This window comes from Equus przewalskii, chromosome 6 (assembly GCF_037783145.1).
Source record: "Equus przewalskii isolate Varuska chromosome 6, EquPr2, whole genome shotgun sequence".
Taxonomy (NCBI): Eukaryota; Metazoa; Chordata; class Mammalia; order Perissodactyla; family Equidae; genus Equus; species Equus przewalskii.
This window is the reverse complement of record NC_091836.1, coordinates 60,656,529-60,681,894: the sequence shown is the minus strand read 5'-3', so window position 1 is coordinate 60,681,894 and position 25,366 is coordinate 60,656,529. Positions and strand designations below refer to the sequence as shown.

The 25,366-nt window shown below is 35.8% G+C and overlaps 1 protein-coding gene across 26 annotated transcripts in view; it reads right to left on the bottom strand.

Annotated features, from left to right (window-relative positions):
• The window catches only part of DLG2 (discs large MAGUK scaffold protein 2), a 1,822,408-nt gene that overhangs the window by 1,264,852 nt on the left and 532,190 nt on the right, over positions 1-25,366 (bottom strand). For 2 of the 26 annotated variants that reach the window (XM_070625681.1, XM_070625684.1), the window contains exon 1: positions 13,767-14,157. The exons of 21 other annotated variants lie outside the window; for them this stretch is intronic. In XM_070625681.1, the coding sequence (XP_070481782.1) occupies positions 13,767-13,808 (42 nt within the window). In that variant the 5' untranslated portion in view covers positions 13,809-14,157. Of the gene's footprint in view, positions 1-13,766; positions 14,158-25,366 lie in introns of those variants that run through there. 3 more of the 26 variants (XM_070625691.1, XM_070625685.1, XM_070625682.1) reach the window with 3 other exon arrangements.

Genomic DNA, 25,366 nt, shown 5'->3' with positions numbered 1-25,366 from the left:
TCAAAGTTTCTCTCTCAATCACTTCTCCTCTTGCCTAGGCAACGAAAGCCTCCCTATCATTCCCTCATAAGACTACTGAATCAAAACTGATTTTAACACTTCCCCTTTCATCCTTAAATGGAGGGGCCGTGTTTCTACTTTCCAATTATCAAAGCTATTTGCATGAACTCTCAAGAAGAAAAGTCAGTGGTTCTGAAAAGGAGTGTGGTGTATACGGGAAAGATTGGCTCTGTCATCTTATTGCCATGTAACTTTGGGCACATTAGTGTGCCTTTCCAACTTTTAGTTTTAGAGTCTGTTAAATGAGGGCAGTAATACTCACCTGACAAGGTTATTATAAGGATTAAAATAAAGATTATGAAATTCCTAGCACATAATAAGTTTTCACTGAGTAAGTTCTCTTTTCTTCTGCAATACACCAGCCATCGATCGTCCTATTATGCATCACTGCTCTTTTGACTCATTCCCAATAGATAGCCTCTTCCCCAGGAGTAGTATCTGTCTATTTGAATAGGCTCAGTAAGAATTACACATAGAAATAGGACCTCAGGGCATTTTTCCCCTCAGCCTACTCAATGGAATGCAGTGAAGAAGACAGACATTTTAGGTGCTCTTTTTCTCTGAAGGATATATTATCCCTCAACTTAAGATTGAGTCAAAAATATTCTTCCCTGGGATGTTCCTGAGGGATTTTAGGGTACTGACCATCCCTCCCACCCAGCCAAAGCCGACATGCTGCCTCTAGTAATTTTTGTCTTACAGGCTGTACAGACTGTGGTACACACCAGGGAGCTTGGCTTTGTTTCACCCTGAAGGAGGGGATAATGAGGGAAGAGGTGAGAATCACCTAGTGCTGAGAAAATCAACGTTATTGACTGCTGGACTAAAGAAAAGGGAAAACAGCCTTGCTGACTGTGGTGGACTAGAAGGAAGGGAAGAAATGGGAGGTGGGCAGCAGAATCCACATAATAAGAATGGGAAGACAGTCCTGACTGGGTGATTCTCATTACAGATCACAATTCTGTCTCACCAATCTCCTCCCACCCCCGGTCTCTACTGTTCCAGTCATTTTGCAAAACTATCTTCTAACAATATTTTAGGTCTAAGAGAAAAAGAGAATGCTCATGACTATATAGGAGAAGTCTCAATTTCTCTTTAATATATTTTGAATTTTTCTTATCTGCTATTTATATGAACTGAATTTTTTCAAACTAATCAATTGCTTTTCTAAAAATTTTATTATGGAAATTTTCTTTAGACAGAATGATTTTTTATTTCAAAATAAATTAAATTCAATAATTCATTACCTACTACACACAGACACAGATACCATTTTTTAGAAATGGCTCTGTTCCTTGTACAGAATACAGCGTTTAGAACATAAAGGAGATTCAATGTTTGCTTTAAAAAAATGAAGTGAAGAAGATATGGAATTCATTGTCTAGTAAATAAAGCAAACATAAACGTCTCCAATACAAGGAATACACGTTACACTAGTAATACAAAGTGCTACACTAGAAATACAAAGTATAACAAATGTTAGACTAATAACGCAAAGTAATGAAAGGACAGGAAACAGAGAAGTTCCATCTGGAGAAGATACTAACTGGCAGGATCTTGATGAACAGGACAGTTATTATATAGGGGAAAGAAAAGGTAAATACTTTTCTAAACTGCAGTAAAAGACTGAGCAAAAGCAATTAGAAGAAAAAAGAAACAAATATTTTTACAACGATCTAGAATTTACAAAGTTTTCATATACATTATTCCATTTAATCTTCGTAACAACCTTACAAGGTGCAATGTGTGTGTTTGGCACTGTTTTAAGGCATCTTCTGTGTACAGAAAAGATTATTTGGGGCTCTCGGTTTTCAAAATTAATACTTAATTTTTAAAGTTATAAATTCAAAAGTCTAGATTTTACTTAAATTTTAAGTTTAATTTATAATTGTACCGTTCTCTTTATAAATCTAGCAAGATTTTTATAATCACCATTAAGGGAGTTTTTATGACAATTAAATTCCCCTTAAAAATTTTAACCTGCTTTTATAAATTTAACATATTAAATTTCCTTTTAAAGTACTTTATCTGAATGACAAACAAACCTTCCCAAGTATTTAAATAACTACCATATAGCTAATAAATGAAACTTAAAATATGGAGAATTTTAAACCTTCTTATATGTTCCCACACAATTTACAAATGGTAAGATGTTTTTTCTATCTTTCATATTAAAATCTCAAGTAAAAATAAATTCTTTGACATTCTAAAAGTAAACTGTTAAATATTTTAATCTTGCAAATTCTCTTTAAAAAGACAAATACATACACTATCAAATGTATACAATTATTATATAACAAAAATATTAATAAAAAAGGTTTAATTTCCTTCATTAGCCTATAATTAATCTAAATCTTTTCAGGATTAGCGGCCTCCGTCCACCAAGGAAAAAATTATATAAATTTTATGGTTGGTTTCCAAACAAATTTTGAGGGTTTTATATTTAGCTTACTGAGATTGTATACTGAGATTGTATAATATAGAGATCTTGGCTGGGAAATATACAACTGAAGATATTGAGGGTGATTTTTCTTACCTCCTTAACTATAAGACTAAAGATTGTTTTCTAGTCACTATCTCATGAACTCTGAAATTTTAGAAAGGATTTGGGTCCCAGCTCATGTCTCCTGGATTCAAAGTAGACCATAAGGAAATTTCCAGCTACACAAGCAAGTTCACAACCACCAAGTTTAAAGCTAACCTTCTGCATTGTTTCAGTTGGTGTTTCATTGGATTTCTTAAAATATTTTAACATTTTCTGAATGCATCCTGCATGTCTCTGAGGCTTAGTCTGTCTAAAGCCATTTTCATGATACCAAGCAGATGTTATGATTATCATCTCAATTAGGACATCTAGAAATTAAACATTGGAAAAACTGATTTACTCACCTAGAGGTGTTGCAGATTATTTTGTAAATGGAGATGATAGACTTCAAAACCACGTTTTCTACCAAACGTCCTGTTTTTCCCACATTTCCCCTATGGCAAGTTCAGTGGACAGATATATGGCCGGAATGGATTCTGGCTGTGTGTGTTGTATGTAAGTGGCTTCTGTCAGGAGGTGACGACGGAAAGGTGGTTGACGACATACCATGAGGATAAAGAATTTCGATGGCAGTGGGAAACACAGAGAGTTGTTCAGCAGAGAAATTGATAGCCAGTTCTTTTTTTAAAAAAAAAAAGATTGGCACCTGAGCTAACATCTGTTGCTAATCTTTTTTTTCCCTCCTCAAAGCATCCCCGTCAGTACACGGCTGTATATTCTAGGTCCTTCTGGTTCTGCTACATGGGACACAGCCTCAGCATGGCCTGATGAGTGGTGCCATGTTCACGCCCAAGATCTGAACAAGTGAAAACCTGGGCCACCAAAGTGGAGCACGCGAATTTAACCACTGGGCCATGGGGCCGGCCCTGATAGCCAGTTCTTATCTGTGCTTTAGAAAAGGAAGTTTGGTGCCCCATGGAGAGAATAAATTTGGAGGGGAAACAGAAGGAGAAGAGGGAAGCCAGTCAGGATCTTCTGTGGTGATAAAAAAGAGATAATGAGAACCTCCACTGACGAAGGAAGAGGTAGAAGAAATCATTCAGAGACAGACTCTACAGGATCCGTGGACTGATTACCATAGGGGCTAGAGCGTTAACAATGATTTCAATGTTTCTACTCTAAATGCCTAGGAGAATAGTGATAATAAGGAAGTTGTCTGCCTCTCTTCTGTTTAAAATAATCACACACAAAAAAAACAGCTCAAAGCACATTATGTGGTGGGGTGGATGTAGAGACAGTGTCAGGGGACTAGCTAGAGAAATATGTCTGCATTAAGTATACATATTTTCCCATTTGAAGTACAATGGCAATGATCCTTTTGAAACTCAGACTCACCATATATTTTTACCAAACTGCATCTCATTTCAAAGCTATTCCAAGGTTGCACTTGAAAGCTTTCTACCCTCTGCTGAAAAGTAATGGTCTGAGAAAAACAATGCTTTCAGTCCCTGTCTACTCCCATTTATTTACTTTTCAAAATAAAATAAAAAATTCCCTATTATGCAGCATTGAAAAAGATGCTTATGAAGAATTATTAACAACAGGAGAATGTTCTTATGATATGGTATTTAGCTAAAACACAGGATACAAATAATATACCTTCATCCTAGATATGTTACACACATAACACATTCATATATACACACATTCACATATACGTAATAAAAAATGAAAAGAATGAAGAGCCTTTATATATGAGTAGCAAGATGATGAGCAAATTTTTTGTCTTTCTCTGTACTTTACATACTTTCTACAACAAGCATATATTACTTTTATAATCTTAAAAACATTTGGGAAATTCAATGCATACTGACCCATTTAAAACTGATTCCTTAGTTTACTTTTTCTAAAGACTTTAAGAGAACAGATTATAATTTAATCAACTAAACATCCAACACAAATGCAAAGGCTCTTTTAGTTATTCCAACAAGATTCAGGGATCCACTTTAGAAATCTACCTTACTCCCTCCCTTTCAGGCTCACTGCACACCTCATGGCCTCATTTTCTTCTTTGAGTCTAGGTACATGCTCAAAAAAATAAATAAATCTAGGTAGCTCATTTAAAAATAAATAAATACATCGATGTATACCTTTTTAAAGAATATGTAAATCTAAGCACACCCTTTAGAAAATAATAAATAAAACAAGACTCAAAATTTGTCTCCTACTATTTGTTTAACTTTGATTTTAAAGAAAGACATCCCTCAGCTTCTTTCAACTAAATCCTGCCTATTTTGAAGTGCCAAAGTCTTTTATGAGTCTAAACAAAAAGAAGAGATACAGTTTACATTTGAGAAATATTTAGGGCCAGACCTTCCCAGGGTCAAATGTCTCTTTGTTTTATTGTTTATCTTTAGCTTTTCAATTCTCAAGAGTTAGGTTCTCCAAGCAATACCAATTCATCCTGGGGAGTTTTATAACCTTATTTACTGCACTAAAAACAAGTGCAGAGTTGAGGAAATAGGCCTCTTTCAAAGAGTACCCATATGTCAACTGATTATGAAAATCTAAGTGTAAGCACCCCCAAATGCATGAGAGGGTAGAGGTCCTCAGGCTCATGGGAATTCTTCTAGGGGTTGACTAATGGAAAAAACTATGCCACACGCAAATCAGAGGAAACTGGGATCTGATCGGATGCTAAATCTAACAAGCCAGACGACAGCCCAATAGATTCATTGAAATTAAAGTGATACAAAGCAGACCCTTTGGAGAAGGGAGTCAAAAGGCAGAGGACCAAGCACCAGTGCAAAGGTCAAGAGTAAGAGAGGTGTCCTTCCAGGTACTGGCCTGTCCTGAGCATTGGTTCCTGTGTCTGACAGTAATCCTGGTAGTACCAGTTACTTGCTGTGAGGTCGTGGACATCTAAATCTCCCTGGCTCAATTGCTTCGCCTGTAAAATGGATTTAATAATGAAACCTTCTCTTTGGGTTATTGCGAGATTAAATGAGTGAAGTGCTTTGAACAGTGCCTGACACATCACAAATACACTATAAACATTAGCTATTGCTATTAGGCATGCTGAGGTATGGAGGTGAATAGGCTAAGTCTCAAGGGCCATGGCCGGGGAAGTAAATGCTGAACCATGAATTCCCAACTGAGTATGTACACTAATCAGTAAAGGGACCAGTCTATACGGACAGCTGCCCTGTGTTCAGTGCAAGACTTTCACACATTTCCTACTTAGTGCAGGCTGACTGTTATAATTCATCACCTGTCATTCGCATTTTCCTAATTGAGGTTGGATGTTCCTTAAAGCAGGGAACAGGTTACAATGTTTTTCAAATTGTGAGTTATGACCCATTCTGCAGCCCTTCAAACTCATTCATAAAGGTAAATGGGGAAATCAGTTTTAAATGAGTCAGTATAAACTGTATTTTCTCAGCCATCTTTCTGATTATAATACATTTAGTAAATCTTGACCCAAATTATAAAAAAGAAATTTTTTAAAGGTAAAAATAGAATAGAAAATAGCAGAATGCATAGCTTTTGGTATAGTTAAGTATTGCTTTGTGAACTTTATACTGAGTTGCAATTTTTAATTTATAATCCTACTATGGATTGCAGTCCAAAAAGTTTGAAAAACTTTGGGTATATATGTTACTAGGCAAATATTGACATAACAGTTTTTGAACAAGCTTATTGACTCACTGTTTTATTCCAAATATAAGCCATAGGACAGTATTTCTCAAACTTATCTTATGATAACAATTACCTAGGGTTATTTCCAGATTCTCAGGTTGTTTCCCTAGAGATTCTGATGTTGAACAAATACTGTCATAAAAAAGGTAATAATTTGCCTTTAGAGAGGAAATCTTTTGAAGGCGAAATCCATTCTCTTTGTTGTGTATCTATTCTCATTTGGTGGTACCCTGCCTAATCCAAAGAGTCACTCTGAAAATATGTCCAGCTATTTGAGTGGCTTTCATTCATTCAGCAAATATTTATGGATCATTTGCCACATGCAAGGCAATGGGGATATAATGCATGTAAGACACACTTCTTACCCTCAAGTAGCTTAGAATAGATTCATTTCAGGACTGGGGTGGGGTTTCCCCTAAGGATCAGAAGATCTGAAGCCAAAAATAAAATGAAGCCTTGAATGTACAAGGATGACATAAGTCTTGGGTAATCTACCTTCAAAATGTTCGGAAGACTAAAAAGCAGTACAACTGCAATGGCAACCGTGTATCAAAGCATTTTTCTCTAATTAATACTGATCAAATACAGAAGGTCTGAGAACCAGTACCCCATCCCTGAGGAGAACTCAGTATCAGGTCAGGAAAAGACAAAGGAGAAGATAAATATCCAAAAGTAAAATTATATGCAGAACTGGACAACTTTTCTCTGGTCTCTCTAGCACCAACCTGATGCAAGCTATTAACGCATCTCACCTGGATTACTGCAGGAACTTCTAACTGGTCCCCCTGCTCTAGCTCTTGCCTCCTTAAAGCCTCTTTTCAACACAGCAGCCTGAATGACCCTTGAAACATTAGTGAAATTACGTGACTCCCCTGTTCAAAACCCTGCTGGCTTCCCATTTCACTGAGAGAAGAAGCCTAACCTACACAGCCTGTCTTGATCTGCTCATTTTGACATTCTCTTGCCCTTTCTTGCCCCCCAATGCTGGCTTCTTAGACATTCCTTACAATGCCAGGCAGTCGCCCACCTCAGGGCCTTTACACTTTCTGCTACGTTTTTCCTACATGGTTAATCCCTTCACATCCTTTAGGTCTTTACTCAAAAGTTACCTTCCCAGTGAGACCCTCACTAAGCACCTTATCTGAAATTATAACCTCTACCCCTCCCCACATTCACACTTATGATACTCCTTCCATGTTTTATTTTTCTTTTTAGCATTTATTTCATTCATTAGACACTATGTATTTTACTTAACTTTTTTTTAATTGTCCACCTACCTTACTAGCACGTAAATTCTATAAGAATAGGGATTTCTGTCTGTCTTATTCCACCCTGTATTTTTAGCAACTAGGTCAGTGCCTGACACACAACAGATGCTCATTAAACATTTGGTGAATGAATGAACGTAGAATACAGAAGAAAGCCTCATGCTCTGACTCTAACCATCACTCATTATAAAGAAGCCACGAGAAGGAAGATACGGTCATACTATGTAAAACATATGTAATTTTATTGTTTATTTAATTACTTATCTCATTAAAAAAAGATTTGAGGTATCTGTGACACGCTAATTAGTTATAGCTTCCATATCTATATTATCTATTTAGGAAAGTTTTAAAAAGGCTTACAGTAGAACAGACCTGATTTAAAAGCTGGCTTCACAGGCATTTAATAGTTGTGTGACATCAGGCAAGTTATTTTTGCTCCTAAACTTTAGCTTCCTTCATCTACAAAATAATGATGATGATGATGATGCTTACATCAGAGGTCACTAGGAAGTGTTTTAAGAGAATATGTGCAAAGTTATTGATGTAGTCCATGGATCATATTAAGAGCTTAACAAATGGTGGCTATTATTGCCACTGTTTGTTGTGCTGTTTTATTTTTCTTCTTTTTTTTTCTTTTAAGATTGGCACCTGAGCTAACATCTGTTGCCAACCATCTTTTTTTTCCCCTTCTTCTTCATCTCCCCAAAGCTCCCCAGTACATGGTTGTATATTCTAGTTGAGAGTGCCTCTGGTTGTGCTATGTGGGATACTGCCTTGGCATGGCCTGATAAGCAGTGCCATGTCCGTACCCACAATCTGAGCCAGCGAAACCCTGGGCCACCAAAGCGGACCACGTGAACTTAACCACTCGGCCACGGGGCCAGCCCCTGTTTTATTCTTTATTAAGTAATTCCTTGTATTATTTTTTAAAGTTATGAATTAAAGAGCCTGATTAGAAATTATGAATCCAATATATTGAATAGGCTTAGGTATTATAAGCCCAATATACTAAATAGCCGCACAACCATTTGGAGGCCATTATATAGGGGCCCAGTGAGGAAGTAATATATTATTGGCTCCTGAAAGAGGTAATTATTCAATTGGAACCCTGAAAGGGGACCACTCCTATTTGGATGAGCCATATTTGTTACACAAACTGTCCATACATTCTGATTCATGACTCCAAGTCCTGCCCACAACAAAGAATGTGTTTACTAAAAGCATCAATGTGTGAGATGTATCATGGAATCCAGCAAAGAGTAGGTGGCAGCAGCATAAGGAAACAGAGTTTCTGCAAGTTTCCCTTTCAATCAATCCATTACTCATTTTTTGAATTCCTAATATATAAACAAAGTATAAGAAAAAAATGAAGAAACTACTACATAGTTCCTGTCCTCAAAGTGCTTAAAATCTAGTTAGTGTGAGAGCAACACCCAAACATAATAAAAATTAGCTAGCAATGTAAGATTATAATGCAAGTGATGGTGTAAGGCAATAACTATAAGGTTTATTGCCATGAATGATGGAGAAATTGCACTCACTAAATCAGAGGGAGTCAAAAGTAAGGGAGTTAGGGTGGCTGGAATGGACCCCTCAGAAAATAGACACCCTGTACTATTTCTTAAAGGAAGGACAGAATTTAGATAAGCAGGGTCATGCAGAGAAGGAAATCCCTTTGCAGGAAACAATTCTAGCAAATGTTCAGAGGCAGAGAAGGGTGAGGGTTTGGAAAAGAGCAACTTCACTGAACAAGCTTAGTGGTATAAATGAGCATGATGAATGTCTGAATTCTAGCGTGTTTAGGCATTCAATAAACTGTTTTAGTTTAAATTATTGATTCTCTCCAACCTAGCTCTACAACTTGGCTGTATAAATCCAAAAGAGTACGTGACATAGTGCAAGTGGTTTGTGATTGCCCAAATCCAGTATTCAAAACCAAGCCTACACGACTTCAAAGAATGTGGTTTTGTTTTTTCTTTCCCTCAAAATAACTTAACAAGCATTAAGACAAATAAATCTGGAAAAAAAGCTGTGTAAGTAATAAAGAGAAATCTTGGACTCAGTTAATGCAATCATTTAACAAATATTTATTGAGCACCTACTATATACCTGGCATTGTTCTTGATGCTGATGAAATATAGGCGTGAACAAAACAAAGTGAAATCCCAGCTTCCATGGAGTTGACATGCTAGCATCTGTGCACGTGTGGTAGTGATGGTGACAGTGGTAGGAGAGGGGATATTATATCCAAATACATTTCTTACTAATTACAGATTTATTTTAATTGAGCTCAATTCCTAGAATTTCCTAACATGAATCTTATTGAAAGCAACTCCAAAGTTTTACTCCTATTCAGTGGCCTCAGCTTTATCAATTATGAGTTAAATTGAGTACTTACTGTATTCTAAAAACACTTTTTACAGTATTTACATGCATTATCTCAAATGATTATTACAATAGCTAAAAGCAATTATTATCTCTATTTCACAGATGAAAAAAAGTTTTTATGCAATAAATGGGGGAGATAGACCCAAACATAGTTCTTTTGGAATCCCCAAAACCCATGCTTTAAAATCATTCTGCTACACTCCTTTTCTAAAAAGTTCTTATATGTACCCTCAAGGAATTTCAAAAATAAAGGAGTAGAATTCTTGAATCTGTGATGTAGGCAGCAGGATTTACTAGACTGAGCAGTAAATCAGAGGTCAAGAGACCTGAGCCCTGCACTAGGTCTGATTCTAACACAGTGTGGAACTGAGTCACCAGCTATTTCCTCTCTCTACCTTAGCTTTCTTATCTGTGAAATCGGTCTAACACTTGCCATTCATACTTCAGAGATTGTGGGTTGTTTAGTGTAGGGTATGTTTGTAGTAGCAGGATGAAAGAGGGAAATAATAAGATGAGGACCATAAAATTATTTAGAAAATCAAAAGGTATCACTTGGATGTAAGTTACTATCATCAATATCAGTACTTAAAAAATAGAGCCATTTCTATAGACAAAATAATTGTGCAACAAACTTTGCATACGTTTTCTTATCAAAGAGGTACTTTTTGTACAACATGGGGAATTTGAGATGGAAGAAGAATTATACATCTATATAATGATCACATTACTGCTTTTTGTGTGAGAAGACTCAGATTAAATTGTTCTAGTCATATTCTTTAAAAAGTTAAAAGATAAACATAAGCCAATATGATATGAATGTTTACCAGATTCGAACAACTTAAAGCTAACAAGAAAACACAGAACATGAATAACGTCCTTTGGCTAGATGCTTTCAATTATTTTCTTTCTGTAGAAAGCTCTCTTTCTAGAAATAGGTGCCAAAGTAACACACTTTCTAAAGAGTTAGATTGTGATGATCATTCAGTTAATTCTCACTGCATTGGCTTTAGCTCCCATTTATTTGTTTCACCCTATTAGTTCACTGTTCAGCCTTGCAAGACCCCATACTCCATCCATTTCAAACTATTTATAGTTCTTCAAAGTGCTCTGCTTCTTAGTTCCATGCTTTTGTCATTCCCTTTACCAGTCATGCCTTCCTCACTCCAGGCTGCTTGGCAAAACTCCATTAGTCAAGATTCAACTCCGAGGTGACTTCACAGTGAAACCTTTCTTGACCAGTCCATGCAAAGTCGGCCAGTGTTCTGTTGTGTTTTGTCCCTACAACGCCCTGCATAGATGTCCATTAATTGCCCTGTAATACTTCAAACCATTTATTTGTTTATATCGTTGTGTCCCTTCCAAGAGTGGAAGCTTTTTGAAAGCAAGCACTGTTTTCTATTGATTTCAGTTTCCCAGACTCTAGCGCAGTGCATAAATCACAGTTGTCCCTCAAAAGTTTTTGATAGATGAATGAATAAATGGTGACATGAGTCACATTCTGATATCTGTAAGTGTATGTGTGATACATCTATGTATATTATATATATACTCAAGATTTAATACCTTGATTATTCCATAAAAACATACATGAAATATATTAAAAGATGCCATTCTCAAAAGATCCTTTGGAGTATACTATATTATAGAGGTCCAATTAACAAAACAATCACTCTAGAATAAAAGATTGTGACATTAGTGGCTTACTCTGTGCAGAAAAAAATAGACAAGAGATGTTTCTATCCTTTGACTTTTAACCACCTTAAAGTTTTAGGTCACTGTAACACTAGTCATGTTAAATCATGGCAACATGAGAAGCTATCACACTATAAAAGAGACTTTACCAGAACCAAGCAAATAAATAATTCTGGGCAAAATGGAAATGAAATCAAATAGTTTTAAAATGTAATATAAAATAAAAGAAAAATTAAAAATAAAGATATCAGGTAAGACTGTTGTGCCAACTTGGTAAAATATTAGACCGTGAGTAAATTGCAAAATCTTTCGCAAAGCTTGCTATCTCAGAAGGAAAAGATAATCCTAAAAGAAAATTATAAAATATACAAGAAAGTGCAAGAGGTAATTATTGACAGGTCATAAACACACTTAGAATTGAAGTTAAACTACTTAAAGCAAAGTTATATATGTTGTACGTGGCAATGTACGTGGTCTGAGTTCCTATTGATTAATGTGTCAGAAGTGTTTATATCTCAGTAGAGATTAGCAAAAGTGCTAAGAATTTATTATCCAAAAGTCACCTGAACTAAGATATTGTTGGTTAAAGTCTTCCTTCCTTTGCTTACGAATTTGTGAGAAAAATTTAAAGCTAAACTTACAAAGACCAGGATTAGTAGAGAGTAAAAAAGGGATTTCCCAAAACCTCTATCAGAGGAACTTTGGACTCAGGTTTTCCTGCACTTCTGATATATAACAATGAACTATCAAAGCAATAGTTATCTCTATTTATGGAGATTTCTCTGAAAAAAGCACTTTTCTCCTTCAGAAAAGATGAGGAGGGAAAATACTTACAATTCACTGAGTTTACAAAACAATGCATGCCATACCCATAATTTGGAACAGGAGATGATGATGGAGAAATCAAAGTTGATATTTGGGCATACTCTCTAGGTTTTTAAATATCTCTTTTCATGTTGTTTACTATATGCATCACATGCATGGAAACAAATTGCTGAAGTTAATCTTATAAGTAGTAAAAAGTAAATTCTGTAGAACTCTGCAAAATGATCCACAGAAAGCTTCCAGGCTTTAGTTGTAAAAGAATTGGTCATCAAAATATAAATACTACCTGTTTGAAATTCAAACAGAAAGTAAAAAGGTTTACAAAAGAGTGAGCAGCAGGAAGTCCTCTAATAAAACTTCTAAACATAGAAAATGAAACTTTAGTACCCAGACACATTAAAATACTTCCCCAGTACAATAAGACAGGGAAACAGTTTACATTGACTTTTTTTTTTTTTAAAGATTCCTATTTTAAGTATTAAGGCAACTGCCTTTTAAAATTTTTTTCTGAAAGGCAATCACTTTCCTTTTGGACTTCCTTCAACAAGAAATACAAGTTCAAAATGCTAACAGAGGATGTAATTCACTTAAATTATGCAACTGGAATTCCACAGCTGGCCTGTCTGACTCAGTGCTGAATGAACACAGTGTCAGAAAACCTCTCCAATAATATCGCCTTCCTTCCTGACAGGGGGTAAATCTCCCAAACTTAGGCTCAACTTCAGAGGCTCATTAGCTACAGCAAGTGAATGTCAGCAGGGTGACAACGCCGGGGCAACGGCGTCCACGCGGCTGAAGCAACTAGCCCACCTAGCTGAGGATGTGTATGATCAGTATCACCAACTTCCAATGCTAATAATTTGTTTAGATGAGCAGGATGGTCAGGTATCCCACAGATTACATCCTAATGCCATTACAGCCACTAAATTTAATCCCTGGCTCTTAAACAATTAAGCTGCATGAACACAGGCAGCTCACGGCACTTTTTAAAAGAAAGACTTTAAATCCTAATCTAAAGCATGCTCTATAGCTTTTTACCTTCTCTGATTTCTTGGTTCTGGCCTACCTAAATAATTTTCATCTTTTCCTCCCCCCTCTCCACTCCCCAAGTGAGAGCGTGAACCTGAATTACAAACAGTTAAACCTGAAGGTCACTTCACAGCAGCGTTCCAACATGCTCCCCCAGCGAGGCTGCATGGCAACAATAAAACAAAGCCCTTGCAACCACCTGTAATAATCTGCCTGCTCAGCCAGCAATCCGAAAAGTCCTGAAGCTACACAAGGTAGACATTTTCTGCAGCTGGTTTAACATGTATATTGTGCCCAGTTGCCGGCTCGCCTCCTCTTACCTTCACGTTAGTCCGGAGTGCACAGTAACATGCAAAGAACATTGCAGTAAATAAGGAGCATATGGACCGGTATTCAGCTTCTCAGCACAGCGCAAGCCCCACACACACGATCCTGGGCATGTGCTACTAAGGAGCATCCGTTCCCTCTGTCAGTTTGAAAATGCATTGATCTCTGTTTTCTCTGACTACAAAACGACATGTCTTGAAGGCACTGAGTGAGAGCTCAAAATCTCTTCATTGGCTATATATAGCATTATGCCCAGTAATTTCAATTAGCTGGGAATTCAGCATCTGAAAGTTAAGACTTCAGTTGCTTTTCCTTCTAGCATTTTAAATCACTGGGTTAAAAAAGAAAAAAAAAAAAAAAAAAACGGGAGGGGGAAATGAGCTCACCCAGGAAGGAGGGGGGGAAAGGTGAAGAATTGAAATTTAACCAATGAGTTACTTATATTTCTGGAGAGCCCTGGTGTTATCCTATTAGATACTTTACAATGAGATTGCATCGGGCAGACTGTAAATGAAGAGGAAATCCTTTTCCCTTCGGAGGTTTAATATGGGCTCTGCACTCTATTCCAGGCTATTCTGATGCAGCACCCTGTTTGGCAAATACTACAAATCACTGCAAACACGTCTCACTCTGCTTTTCCATGTGAAATAGGACCAAGACCAAAGGATCACTATCTCATAAAGTTCCCTAACATGTAAGCTTAGTTCCCCTGGGTTGATCTGCACTTACATGGCTGAGAAGTACCACCTTTTCTTACTTCCCTGTCCTGTAATATCTGTTACATCTTTCAGGGATATCTAAAGTTGCTAGGCTCACTAATAAGACAATGCATCCAATTTTCCAGAACTAAGCTTTATTAGTAAATGACAATCAATAATACAGGATGGGATTGGAATGAAGACAGAAGATTTTAGGGAATAACATAACAACAGATTCAGTAGCCACTGCTGCTGAATGTAATATGTTCAGCTGGCTCTGGAAAGGAGAGAGCAAGAAAGAAAAATAAAAGCTTCTCCCCCATGAATCCATAAGGGGGGAAAAAACTTAATTCAAAAACATCATCAGATTCTACTGTCTGTTGTCATTCCTGTCAGGCATTGAATGCTGCAAATTAACTCAATTTTTACCGAGCCAAAAGGACAAAGTCCAATGTAAGGTTCTAAACTCTTATTTTCAGCCTTAGGAAGCCCTAATGCTCAGCTAGAATTCTAAAGCTATCTGGCGAAATGCAAGCAGAAATGAACAGTTCTGACTGCAGCAAAAATAGTGGGAGGAAAAAGAGCGGTTATTTCTTTGCCACGACGTTCCCCATCAGCTTACAGCAACAGGGAAGATCAGCATAACTCACTAGAAAAAGCTGCAGTGACTTTTAGGATTTTTCTTTAATATGTTTTGCATAAGCCACCTCCCCTCTGGAGCCTGCAGTGGTGCTGAGGCACTGTCAGAGCCACTGGGCATTTCTCCTGGGCAATCAGGTGAGACAGCTTCAAGAGGAAGCAAGGTATTTAAGGGAAAGAAATTAAAGGAAGAAGTAAAGCAGGATTTTCTATTCCTCTCTTAATGACAAGCGTTCAGAAAGTGTCGTCAGTTCTGACTAAATAGCTATTTTGGGCTGTCATTGTTTGTGCCTTTTTTTAGGAAGGAAAAAGACGATCTTGTCTTAAGCTGGAGATTCTTTAGCATCGTAAGAGAAGGCAGGCACTTAATTTGATTCCCAGTTCCGTCTGTCATATAAGTCTAGGTAATCACAAATTGTAACCACTCACAACACAACCAGTGACTTCAGGACATCAAAACATTGACATGGATGCCCAACTCTCATAATTCCACAATTTTTATTAATGGCTTTAAATGCAGAACCAAGCATTTCAGTTAATAACACTTTCCCCTCTCGAGGTCATAGCAGGTCACATTTCCTGCAGCTCTTCCCAATAAATGAACCCAAACATAGCAACTCAATGCCGTGGAAAACAGAAGAATTTAAAAATGCCTTTTTCCATTGGGGGTTCAGAGAATTTTTGAAAACCAATTTTTCAACCTGTGGATAAGTATTATTAATTTTTTTCCATTAGGAATTGTGGGAGGAAGCAACTTTATATCTTTTTTGTTTTTATTTTAATAGACCCTGCGGTATTTGGATGGCCCAGGAGAGACAGAGCAAAATAACTGGAAATGTTACAAATCTCAGAACAGTTCATAGGCACGGATTAAACAAAAATGAAGTTACAGGTGAAAAAGTACATGCAGGTTTCCCTACTAAGGCAATCAGGGAGGACTTCTGATAGGACTTCAGATACCGTGTTAATGTGTATCCATTCTAAAGAAAGGCTCTCAGCCTTGCAGTCCCACTTAAAACTCCCACGTCCATTTATCCATTCCACAGCACCCCAGTACAGACGTGGGCCATACCTGTAGATTTACTGCCTTATTTTCCTAAGTGTACTAGGATATTAGTCTCATTTTATAGATGCAGGAAATGAGGCATTAACTACAAAGACAGAGTCCCACTAAAAAGTATTCTCTATTTTTAGGAAAAGGCTTCAACAGGGCCATGTACCTCCTAAAAGAATAACATTTGCTATTGCAGAAGGAACTTGTAACTGGCTAGATATCTTTGGAGGCAGCATAGGAAATCTAGGCTCCAAAACTCACAAGCCGGTAGTTCTGAAAAATTATTTCCATGTCAGATCCTTTCTTTCACCATTTGTAAAATGGAGATTTATAAAATGGGGATAGTACTTAATTCATAGTGTCGTTGAGAAGATTAAAGATGAATCCTATCATTAAAATAGTCTAGATGCATCAAAGATTTAATTATGAAAAGTGAAACCATAAACGTGTTAGAAGAAAATATAGATTTGGTTTTGGTTTTGGTCTTGTATAATATTACAGTGGAGAATCCTGAAGCCATAAAAGAAAAAATAAACAATATTGTGACTATATAAAAACATAAAACTTCCACTTAGCTGAATTATATACAATGACAAATGATAAACAGGGAAAATATTTGCAACATATTCAATGGCAAATTTCCTGAAAATACAAAGAATTTTCATAAATCATAAGGAAAAATATAAAATTGAATGAAAAAATAGGCAACGGACACAAAATGGCAACATACAAAAAGACCACAAAACACATTAAACATGCTCCACCTCATTCATATTTAGGGAAAAGCATAAAAATGAGAAAAGATTTTTTTAAATTGATATATGAAGTACTAATTGAGATGCATTAATTAGTGAAAACTTTTTGGAAGGTAATCTATTAAATAGTTAAAAAGGCACATTCTCTTTCATGTAGTGATTCAATTTCAACTTCTAGGAATTAGTCCTAGATATATACAGATATAGACATAAACACATAAACATATATACATGTGTGTATATATATATATATATACACACATGACAGAATACTATGCAATTAACAGATAAATATAAGGTACATGTACATATTCTTACATCTAAAGATGTCCAAGTTATAATGTTAAATGTAAAAATGTTGCCAAAGAGTTTGTATAGTATGAGCCTATATTTGTGTGCATATTCATATACAATTGTGGTGGATGCATGTGTGTTTGTGTGTGCGTCTGTGTAAAATTTTGACTCCATTATCACTGGAGATTGGGACTTGGGTTAGGAATGGAAGTAAGACATTACTTTTCACTTTATACCCTTCTATATACTATATACTCATCCACAATGAACTACTTATACAACTATCCTCTCTCAGTAAATGAGAGAAACAAAAACATAGGAAGGGAGGAAATACTAGGACCTATGAGGGGATTTCCCTATTGTTGCACTCAATGAACACAGGTTAGAGAATGATCATCACATGAGGGATGGGGATCTACCAATTCCTGAGTTGATCTTAGTTCCCGAGTACCTTTTGTAGTGTGGACATCTCCTTGGAATGCATGTAATTCTGGTGTGTAACGTATTTTTCTTAAAGCATGGCCGTTAAACACAAGCCAACTACTTCATTTAATTATTTAATGAAAAAGTGGCTATCAAGTAAACTTGACTTTAGTCAATTTTTACCTTATGCACCAAATTTAGAACCAGACATCTATACATATTTAGTTTACATTTCTTCTATTTACAATGAACACTGATATAGACAGAACGTGTTCCCCTAAAACCCATATGTTGAAACCTAATCCCCAGTGTAATGGTTTTTGGAAGTGAGGTCTTTGGGAGGTCCTCATGAATGGGATTAGTGTCCTGATAAAAGAGGGCCCAGAAAGCTCCCTTGCCCTTTCCACTATGTGAGGACACAGTGAAAAGGCCACTGTCTATGAACCAGAAAATGGACTCTCACCAAACATCAAATCTGCTGGCACCTTGATCTTGAACTTCCGGGCTCCAGAACTGAGAGAAATAAATTTCTGTTATTGATAAGGTACCCAGTCTATAGTACTTTGTTATAGCAGCCCAAATGGACTAAGACAAGCATATAATACTTTTCAGAATATAACTTAGTCTTTGTAAATTTTTTTTTTTTTTTGCTGAGGAAGATTCGCCCTGAGCTAATGTCTGTTGCCACTCTTCCTCTATTTTGTATGTGGGTCACTGCCACAACATGGTTGCTGACAAGTGGAGCACACTGAACTTAACCATTAGGCCATGGGGTCGGTCCCTATAAAATATTTTTTGAAAATATTAAAGCAATATGTAATTATAATGGCTTAATAATATAATAACAACAATATCTGTTAACATGGACAAATAATTCATATTTCTGGACATTTTCCTTATCTATAAAATAAGACTGGTTTATCTAGTCCTTTCTTGCAGGCAGGGTAACTTTGGTAGGTTTGCTTGCTTTTTGTTTTGTTTTATTTAGGCAGGACAAATTAGATAGGTTTAAATGTTAAGGATCCACTAATTTGTACTCCAGACCAATTAAATCAGAATTTCTCTGGGGGTGATACTCAGGCATCAGTAGTCTATAAAGCTCCTCAGGTGATTCCAACGTTCAGCTAGGATTGAGAATTAGGCTTAGAGCAGGAATCAGCAAACTGACTATGTAAAGGGCCAGATAGCAAATATTTTAGGCTTACAGGCCATACAATCACTGTCACAACTACTCAGCTCTATTACAACTACTCAACTTTGATGTTGAGCAAAAATGCAGCCATAGTCATTACACACGTTCCAATAAAACTTTATTAATAAATATTAAAATTTGAAGTTCCTATAATGTTCACACATCATTATTTTATATTATTCTTGTTTTGATACTTTTCAACCATTTAAAAATGTAAAAACATTCCTTAGCTTGTGGTTTGTCATTCCCTGCTCTAGAGTCTGGTCTTTCTGCTAGCAGCATCAGCATAAACTGGGAATTTGAAGTGCAAATTCTCAGGTCACACCCCAGACCTACCAAATCTGAAACTCTACGTAAGTGGCTTAGGAATATTTGTTAAGCCCTTCAGGTGATTTTCATGTAAGCTAAGAACCACTTTGCTAAAGGAAGAGAGGAAAACTGACAGCTAAGGCTCCCGCAAAAGTAGGAAGAGATGGACTCCAGAGTACAGGTAGAGGAATTAGCCTTGGAGGGGAGAGTGTGGAGAAAATGACTACAGGGCAAATGAGACCCATTCTAGAGTGGAGCCTTAAGACTGAGATGGATGCCAGTTGAGCAAGGATCCATATAACATCTTAGAACTTAGCATCCTTTCCCTCTTAGAGACTCTAACAGCTCTTAGAACTTGGAGTAAAAAAACAAATAGGAGAACGACTTGGGTTTAAATTCCTCTTTTGCCACTTAAGGAGCTGTGTGACCTTGGGAAAATTACATAACCTCTCTCTACCACAGAGTATTCCTCTGCAAAATAAAGATAAGAAACCTACTTCACAGGGATGTTGTAAGGTTTAAAATAAATATGGTCTGCAAACTGATGGTCTAGCACCTGGTACAAAGTAAATTTAATCAGTAGTAGTTTTTAATGTAAAGAAGACTGAAATGATAGAGATAAGGAGAAAGATAAAAAGCTGTTATCACTCCTCTTAACTAACTTCTAAATATCTAGAAGATTCCCTGCATGGGTTTGTACACCTTCTAGGACTTCCCTAGGATTTCCAATCAGCCCTAAAGGAGATTCTCAGGAAGTTTGGTCTCTCACTATAATCCCTGAATTGATTTAATATCATTGGAATTTCTTGCATCCTCCTTGGAGCTTTTCAGAGATAATAATAACTGATTTACAAATTACAAAGCATTTCAGAGCTTCTCAGCATCTTCTACCAAACTATCCCTAAAGGAAGAGAGAATGCATTTATCACCCTTGAGGGTATAAAAACAAAATGGAATATCTTTAATGTCTCACTTGTCGTCTTAAAAATTCATATAAATGTAGGGGGGTGAGGGGAGGGCACTAGGGGTGAATTGGTGTACCTACAACATGACTAATAATGATGTACAACTGTAATTTCACAAGGATGTTAACTTTCATAACCTTAATAAAAAAATTCATATAAATGTTAAATTCAAGTCAATGATATCTCTGTATTTGTTATAAAGTAATGCTTTATATTACCTACTGACCACAAGATTTTATAAGCCAAGTAGACTGTGCAATGTTTATCCCATGTCTTCGAGTATCCTCTGCTATACATACTACTGTGTATGCCTAGGAGTACTCTTGCTTTGGTTCATGAAGTCTCATTTGACTTCTGATCCTCACATCAGGCTAGAAGATATTGTCATCACCCCTTTGTATTCAAGGAGAGCAAATGTAGATTTAGGAAAACATAGTTGCAAAGATCCCTTTAAATTCCCCACCACAATTACCCAGCTTCCTACATAGTCTAAAGAGCTCCTACATACACCTTTGGAGTATAAAAAGACTTATCTTCTGGATTTCTGAAGAAAGAAAAATCCAAGAATGCTGGCCTTCCAAGCAATCACAGATTCTAACATATAGGACTGGAAAGACAATGGGATGAACATATTTTACACAAAGGACAAAAAAATGAGGCTTCAAGACATACCATCTCAAAATCTTGTCATCCCTTAATGATCAGATCAGGCCCATATTTTTGTGAGATCTTCCTTGATAACACCAGCTCACACAGATTCCTTTTTCTGAATGCCTATAGCATGTATTGTCTGTTCTAACCAATTTAGTACTTGATTATACACTGCCTTGTATTGTTCTCTCATTGCTTCTTGTACCTAAGATTCATCTCCTTAACCCCATTTTAAGCTTTTTAAGAATAAAAGACATGTGTGTCCTGGAAAATATTTTCCTTGGACACATAGTGGTGTTTAATTATTTTTCATGAACTGATAGATTGATGAGCAGCTGGAAATAAACAAGTGAAAAGCCACAGGTGGCCCCCAAAACTACCTGATAATCCTACCTCTGCTTATTTTCTTAAGTAATGGGTCTACTATTGTTACTTTCATTTATTTTTTATGCTTTACTGAGGTATCATTGACAAAAATTGCATATATTTAAGGTGTCTAACATGATGCTTTGATATAGGTATACATTGTGAAATGGTTACTGCAATCAAACTAATTAATATATCCATCACATCATACAGTTACCTTTTGTGTGTGTGTGTGTGTGTGTGTGTGGTGAGAACACTTGAGGTCTACTCTTGTAGTAAATTTCAAGTATACAATACATTATTAACTATAGCCATCATGTTCTACATTAGGTCTTCAGAACTTACTCATCTTATAACTAAAAGTTTGTACCCTTTGATCAACATCTCCCCTTTTCTCCATTCCACCCCACTCTCCTCCACCACCTCAGCCCCTGGTAAACACCATCCTACTCTCTGTTAATAAGAGTTCAACTTTTTTTTAGATTCCACATGTAAGTGAAATCATGCAGTATTTGTCTTTCTGTGTCTGGCATATTTCATGTAGACTAATGGTCCATCCATCTTGTAGCATACGACAGGATTTTATTCCTTTTTAAGGCCAAATAATATTCCATTATGTATATATTTATCAATACACACAAACACCAAATTTTCTTTAATCTTTCATCCATTGAGAAACACTTAGGCTGTTTCCATATTATAGCTACTGTGAATAATGCTGCAAAGGACATGGGAGTACAGATATCTCTTCAAAATACTGATTTAATTTCCTTTTGAAATATACCCCAAAATAGAATTGCTGGATCATATTGTAGTTCTATTTTTAATTTTTTAAGGGACCTCCATTCTTTTTTCCATAATGTCTGTATCAATTTACATCCCCATCAATAGTATAGAAAGTTTCTCTTTTCTCCACAGGCTTGCCAAAAATTGCTATCTTTTGACTTTTTGATAATAGCCATCCTAACAGGTATAAGGTGATATTTCATTGAGGTTTAGATTCACATTTTCCTGATAATTAGTGATGCTGAACATTTTTTCCTATACCTGTTGGCCACTTGCATGTCTTCTTTAGAAAATTTCTATTTAGGTCTTTTGTCTATTTTTAAATCAGGTTATTTATTTTTTTGCTATTGAGTTACATGAGTTCCTTAGACATTTTGAATATTAACCCCTTATCAGACATACAGTTTGAAAATATTTTCTCTCATTCCATACATTGTCTTTTAATTTTGTTGATTTTTCCTTTGTTGTGCAAAAACTCTTTAGTTTGATGTAGTCCCATTCCATTTGTGTATTTTTTCTTTTGTTGCCTATGCTTTTGGTATCATATCCAAAAAATCATTGCCAAGATCAATGTCAGAGAGTTTTTGCCTATATTCCCTTCTAGGGCTTTTATAATTTCAGGTCCTATGTTTCAGTATTTAACCCATTTTGAGTTGATTTTTATGTATGGCTTAAGATAAGGGTTCAATTTCATTCCATTCCTTGTGGATATTCAGTTTTCCCAACACCATTTACCCTTTCTCTATTATGTTCTTGGCGCCTTTGTCAAAGATCAGTTGACCATATATGCAAGGGTTTATTTCTCGGCTCTCTATTGTGTTCCATTGTTTTATTTGTCTGTTTTCATGCCAGTACAATACTGTTTTGATTACCAGAGCTCTGTAATACAATTTGAAATCAGGAAGTTTGATGCCTCCAGCTTAATTCTTCTTGCTCAAGATTTCTGTGGCTATTCAGGGTGTTCTGTGGTTCAAAATAAATATTAAGTGTTTTTTTTCTATTTCTGTGAAAAATGCCATTGGAATTTTGATACAGATTGCAATCAATTTGTACACAGTTTTTGGTAGTATGGACATTTTAAAAATATTAATCCTTCTAATCCATGAACGTGGAATATCTTTCCATTTATTTGTGTCTTCTTCAATTTCTTACATCAATCTTTTATAATTTTCAGTGTACAGATCTTTCACCTCCTTGGTTAAATTTATGTCTAAGTATTTTACTCTTTTTGATGCTACTGTAAACAGGATTATTTTCTAAATTTCTCTTTCAGATATGTTGTTGTAAGTGTAAAGAAATGCTACTGATTTCTGTATGTTGATTTAGTATCCTGCAACTTTAATGAATTCATTGATTAGATCTAACAGATTTTTTGGTGTAGTCTTTAGGATTTTCCATATATAAGAGCAGGTTATCTGCAAAGAGAGGCAATTTTACCTCTTCCTTTCTAATTTGGATGCCTTTTATTTCTTTTTCTTGCCTAATTGCTTGCACTAGGACTTCTAGTACTATGTTGAATAAAAGTAGTAAGACTGGGCACACTTGTCTTGTACCTGATCTTAGAGAGAAAGCTTTCAGCTTTTTACCATTGAGTATGATGTTAGCTGTGAGCTTGTGATATACGGCCTTTATTATGTTGAGTCACATTCCTTCTATGCCTAATTTGTTGAGAGTTTTTAATCACAAAAGGATGTTGAATTTTGTCAAATGCTTTTTCTGCATTTATTGAGATGATTATATAAGTTTTACCTTTCATTCCAATAGAGCTGCATATCACATTTATTGATTTATATATGCTGAACTATCCTTGCATCCTGGGGATAAATCCCACTTGATCATGGTGTATGACCTTTTAACATGCTGTTGAATTCAGTTTACTAGTATTTTGTGAGGATTTTTGCATCTATGTTCATCAGCAGCATTGGCTTGTAATTTTCTTCTCTTGTAGTGTCCTTGTATGGCTTTGATATCAGGGTAATACTGACCTTGTAAAATCAGTTTGGAAGGGTTTTTTCCTCTTCAATTTTTTGGAAGAGTTGAGAAGGATTGGTATTAATTCTTTTTTAACCATTTGGTAGAATTCACCAGTGGTGTCATCTGTCCCTGGACTTTTCTTTGTTGGGGGATTTCTGATTTCTAATTCAATTTCCTTAACTTATTGATCTGTTCAGATTTCTAATTGTTTACGATTCAGTCTTGGTAGGTTGTATGTTTCTAGGAATTTATCCATTTCTTCTAGGTTATCCAATTTGTTTGTGTATCATTGTTCATAATTGTCTCTTGTTAGCCCTTGTATTTCTGTGGTACCCATTATAAAGTCTCTTGTTTCATATCTGATTTTAATTGTCTTCTCTTTTTCTCTTAGTTACTCTATCTAAAGATTTGTCTATTTTGTTTATCTTTTCAAAAAACCAGCTGTTAGATGTGTTGATCTTTTCTCTTGCTTTTCTAGTCTCTGTTTCATTTATTTCCATTCTCATCTTTGTTATTTCCTTCCTTCTGCTAACTTTGGACTTAGTTTGTTCTTCCTTTCCTATTCCTTAAGGTGCACAGTTAGGTTATTTATTTGAGATCTTTCTTTTTTCCTACTGTAGGCCTTTCTTGCTATAAACATCCCTCCTAAAACTGCATTTGCTGCATCACACAAATTTTGGTATGCTTTGTTTCCATGTTTCCATTTTCACTTATTTTACAATATTTTCTTATTTCTCCTTTGATTTCTTCTTAGACCTTTTGATTGTTCAGGAGTGTGTTGTTTAATTTCCACATACATGTGAATTTTCCAGTTGCCTTCCTTTTATTGATTTTTAGTTTCATACCACTGTTTGGAAAAGATACTTGATATGATTTCAATCTCCTTAAATTTGTAAAGACTTATTTCGTGGCCTAACATATGATCTATCATGGAGAATATCCCATGTGTATTAGAGAAAAAATGTGTACTCTGCTGCTGTTGGATAGAATGTTCTCTACATGCCTGTTAGGTCCGTTTTGTCTAAAGTGTAGTTCAAGTTCAGTGTTTCTTTACTGATTTTATGTCTAGATGATCTATCCATTGTTGAAAGAAGGGTAATGAAGTTTGCTACTGTTATTGCATTACTGTTTATTTCTCCCTTCAGATCTATTAATACTTATGTTACATATTTAGGTGCCACAAAGTTAGGTGAATAAGATTTACAAGTGTTATATCCTCTTGATGAATTGATCTCTTTATCATTATATAATAACTTTGTCTCTTGTTACAATTTCTGACTTAAAGTCTATTTTGTCTGCTGTAAGTATAGCTACCCGTACTCTCTTTGGGTTTCCATTTGCATGGAATATCTTTAACCATCCCTCCACTTTGCGCCTGTGTGTGTAAAAGTAATGTGTGTCTCTTGTAGGCAGCAAATAGTTGGGTCTTTTTTTTTTTAATCCATTCAGCCATTCTATTTATTTTGATTTGAGATTTGAATCCATTT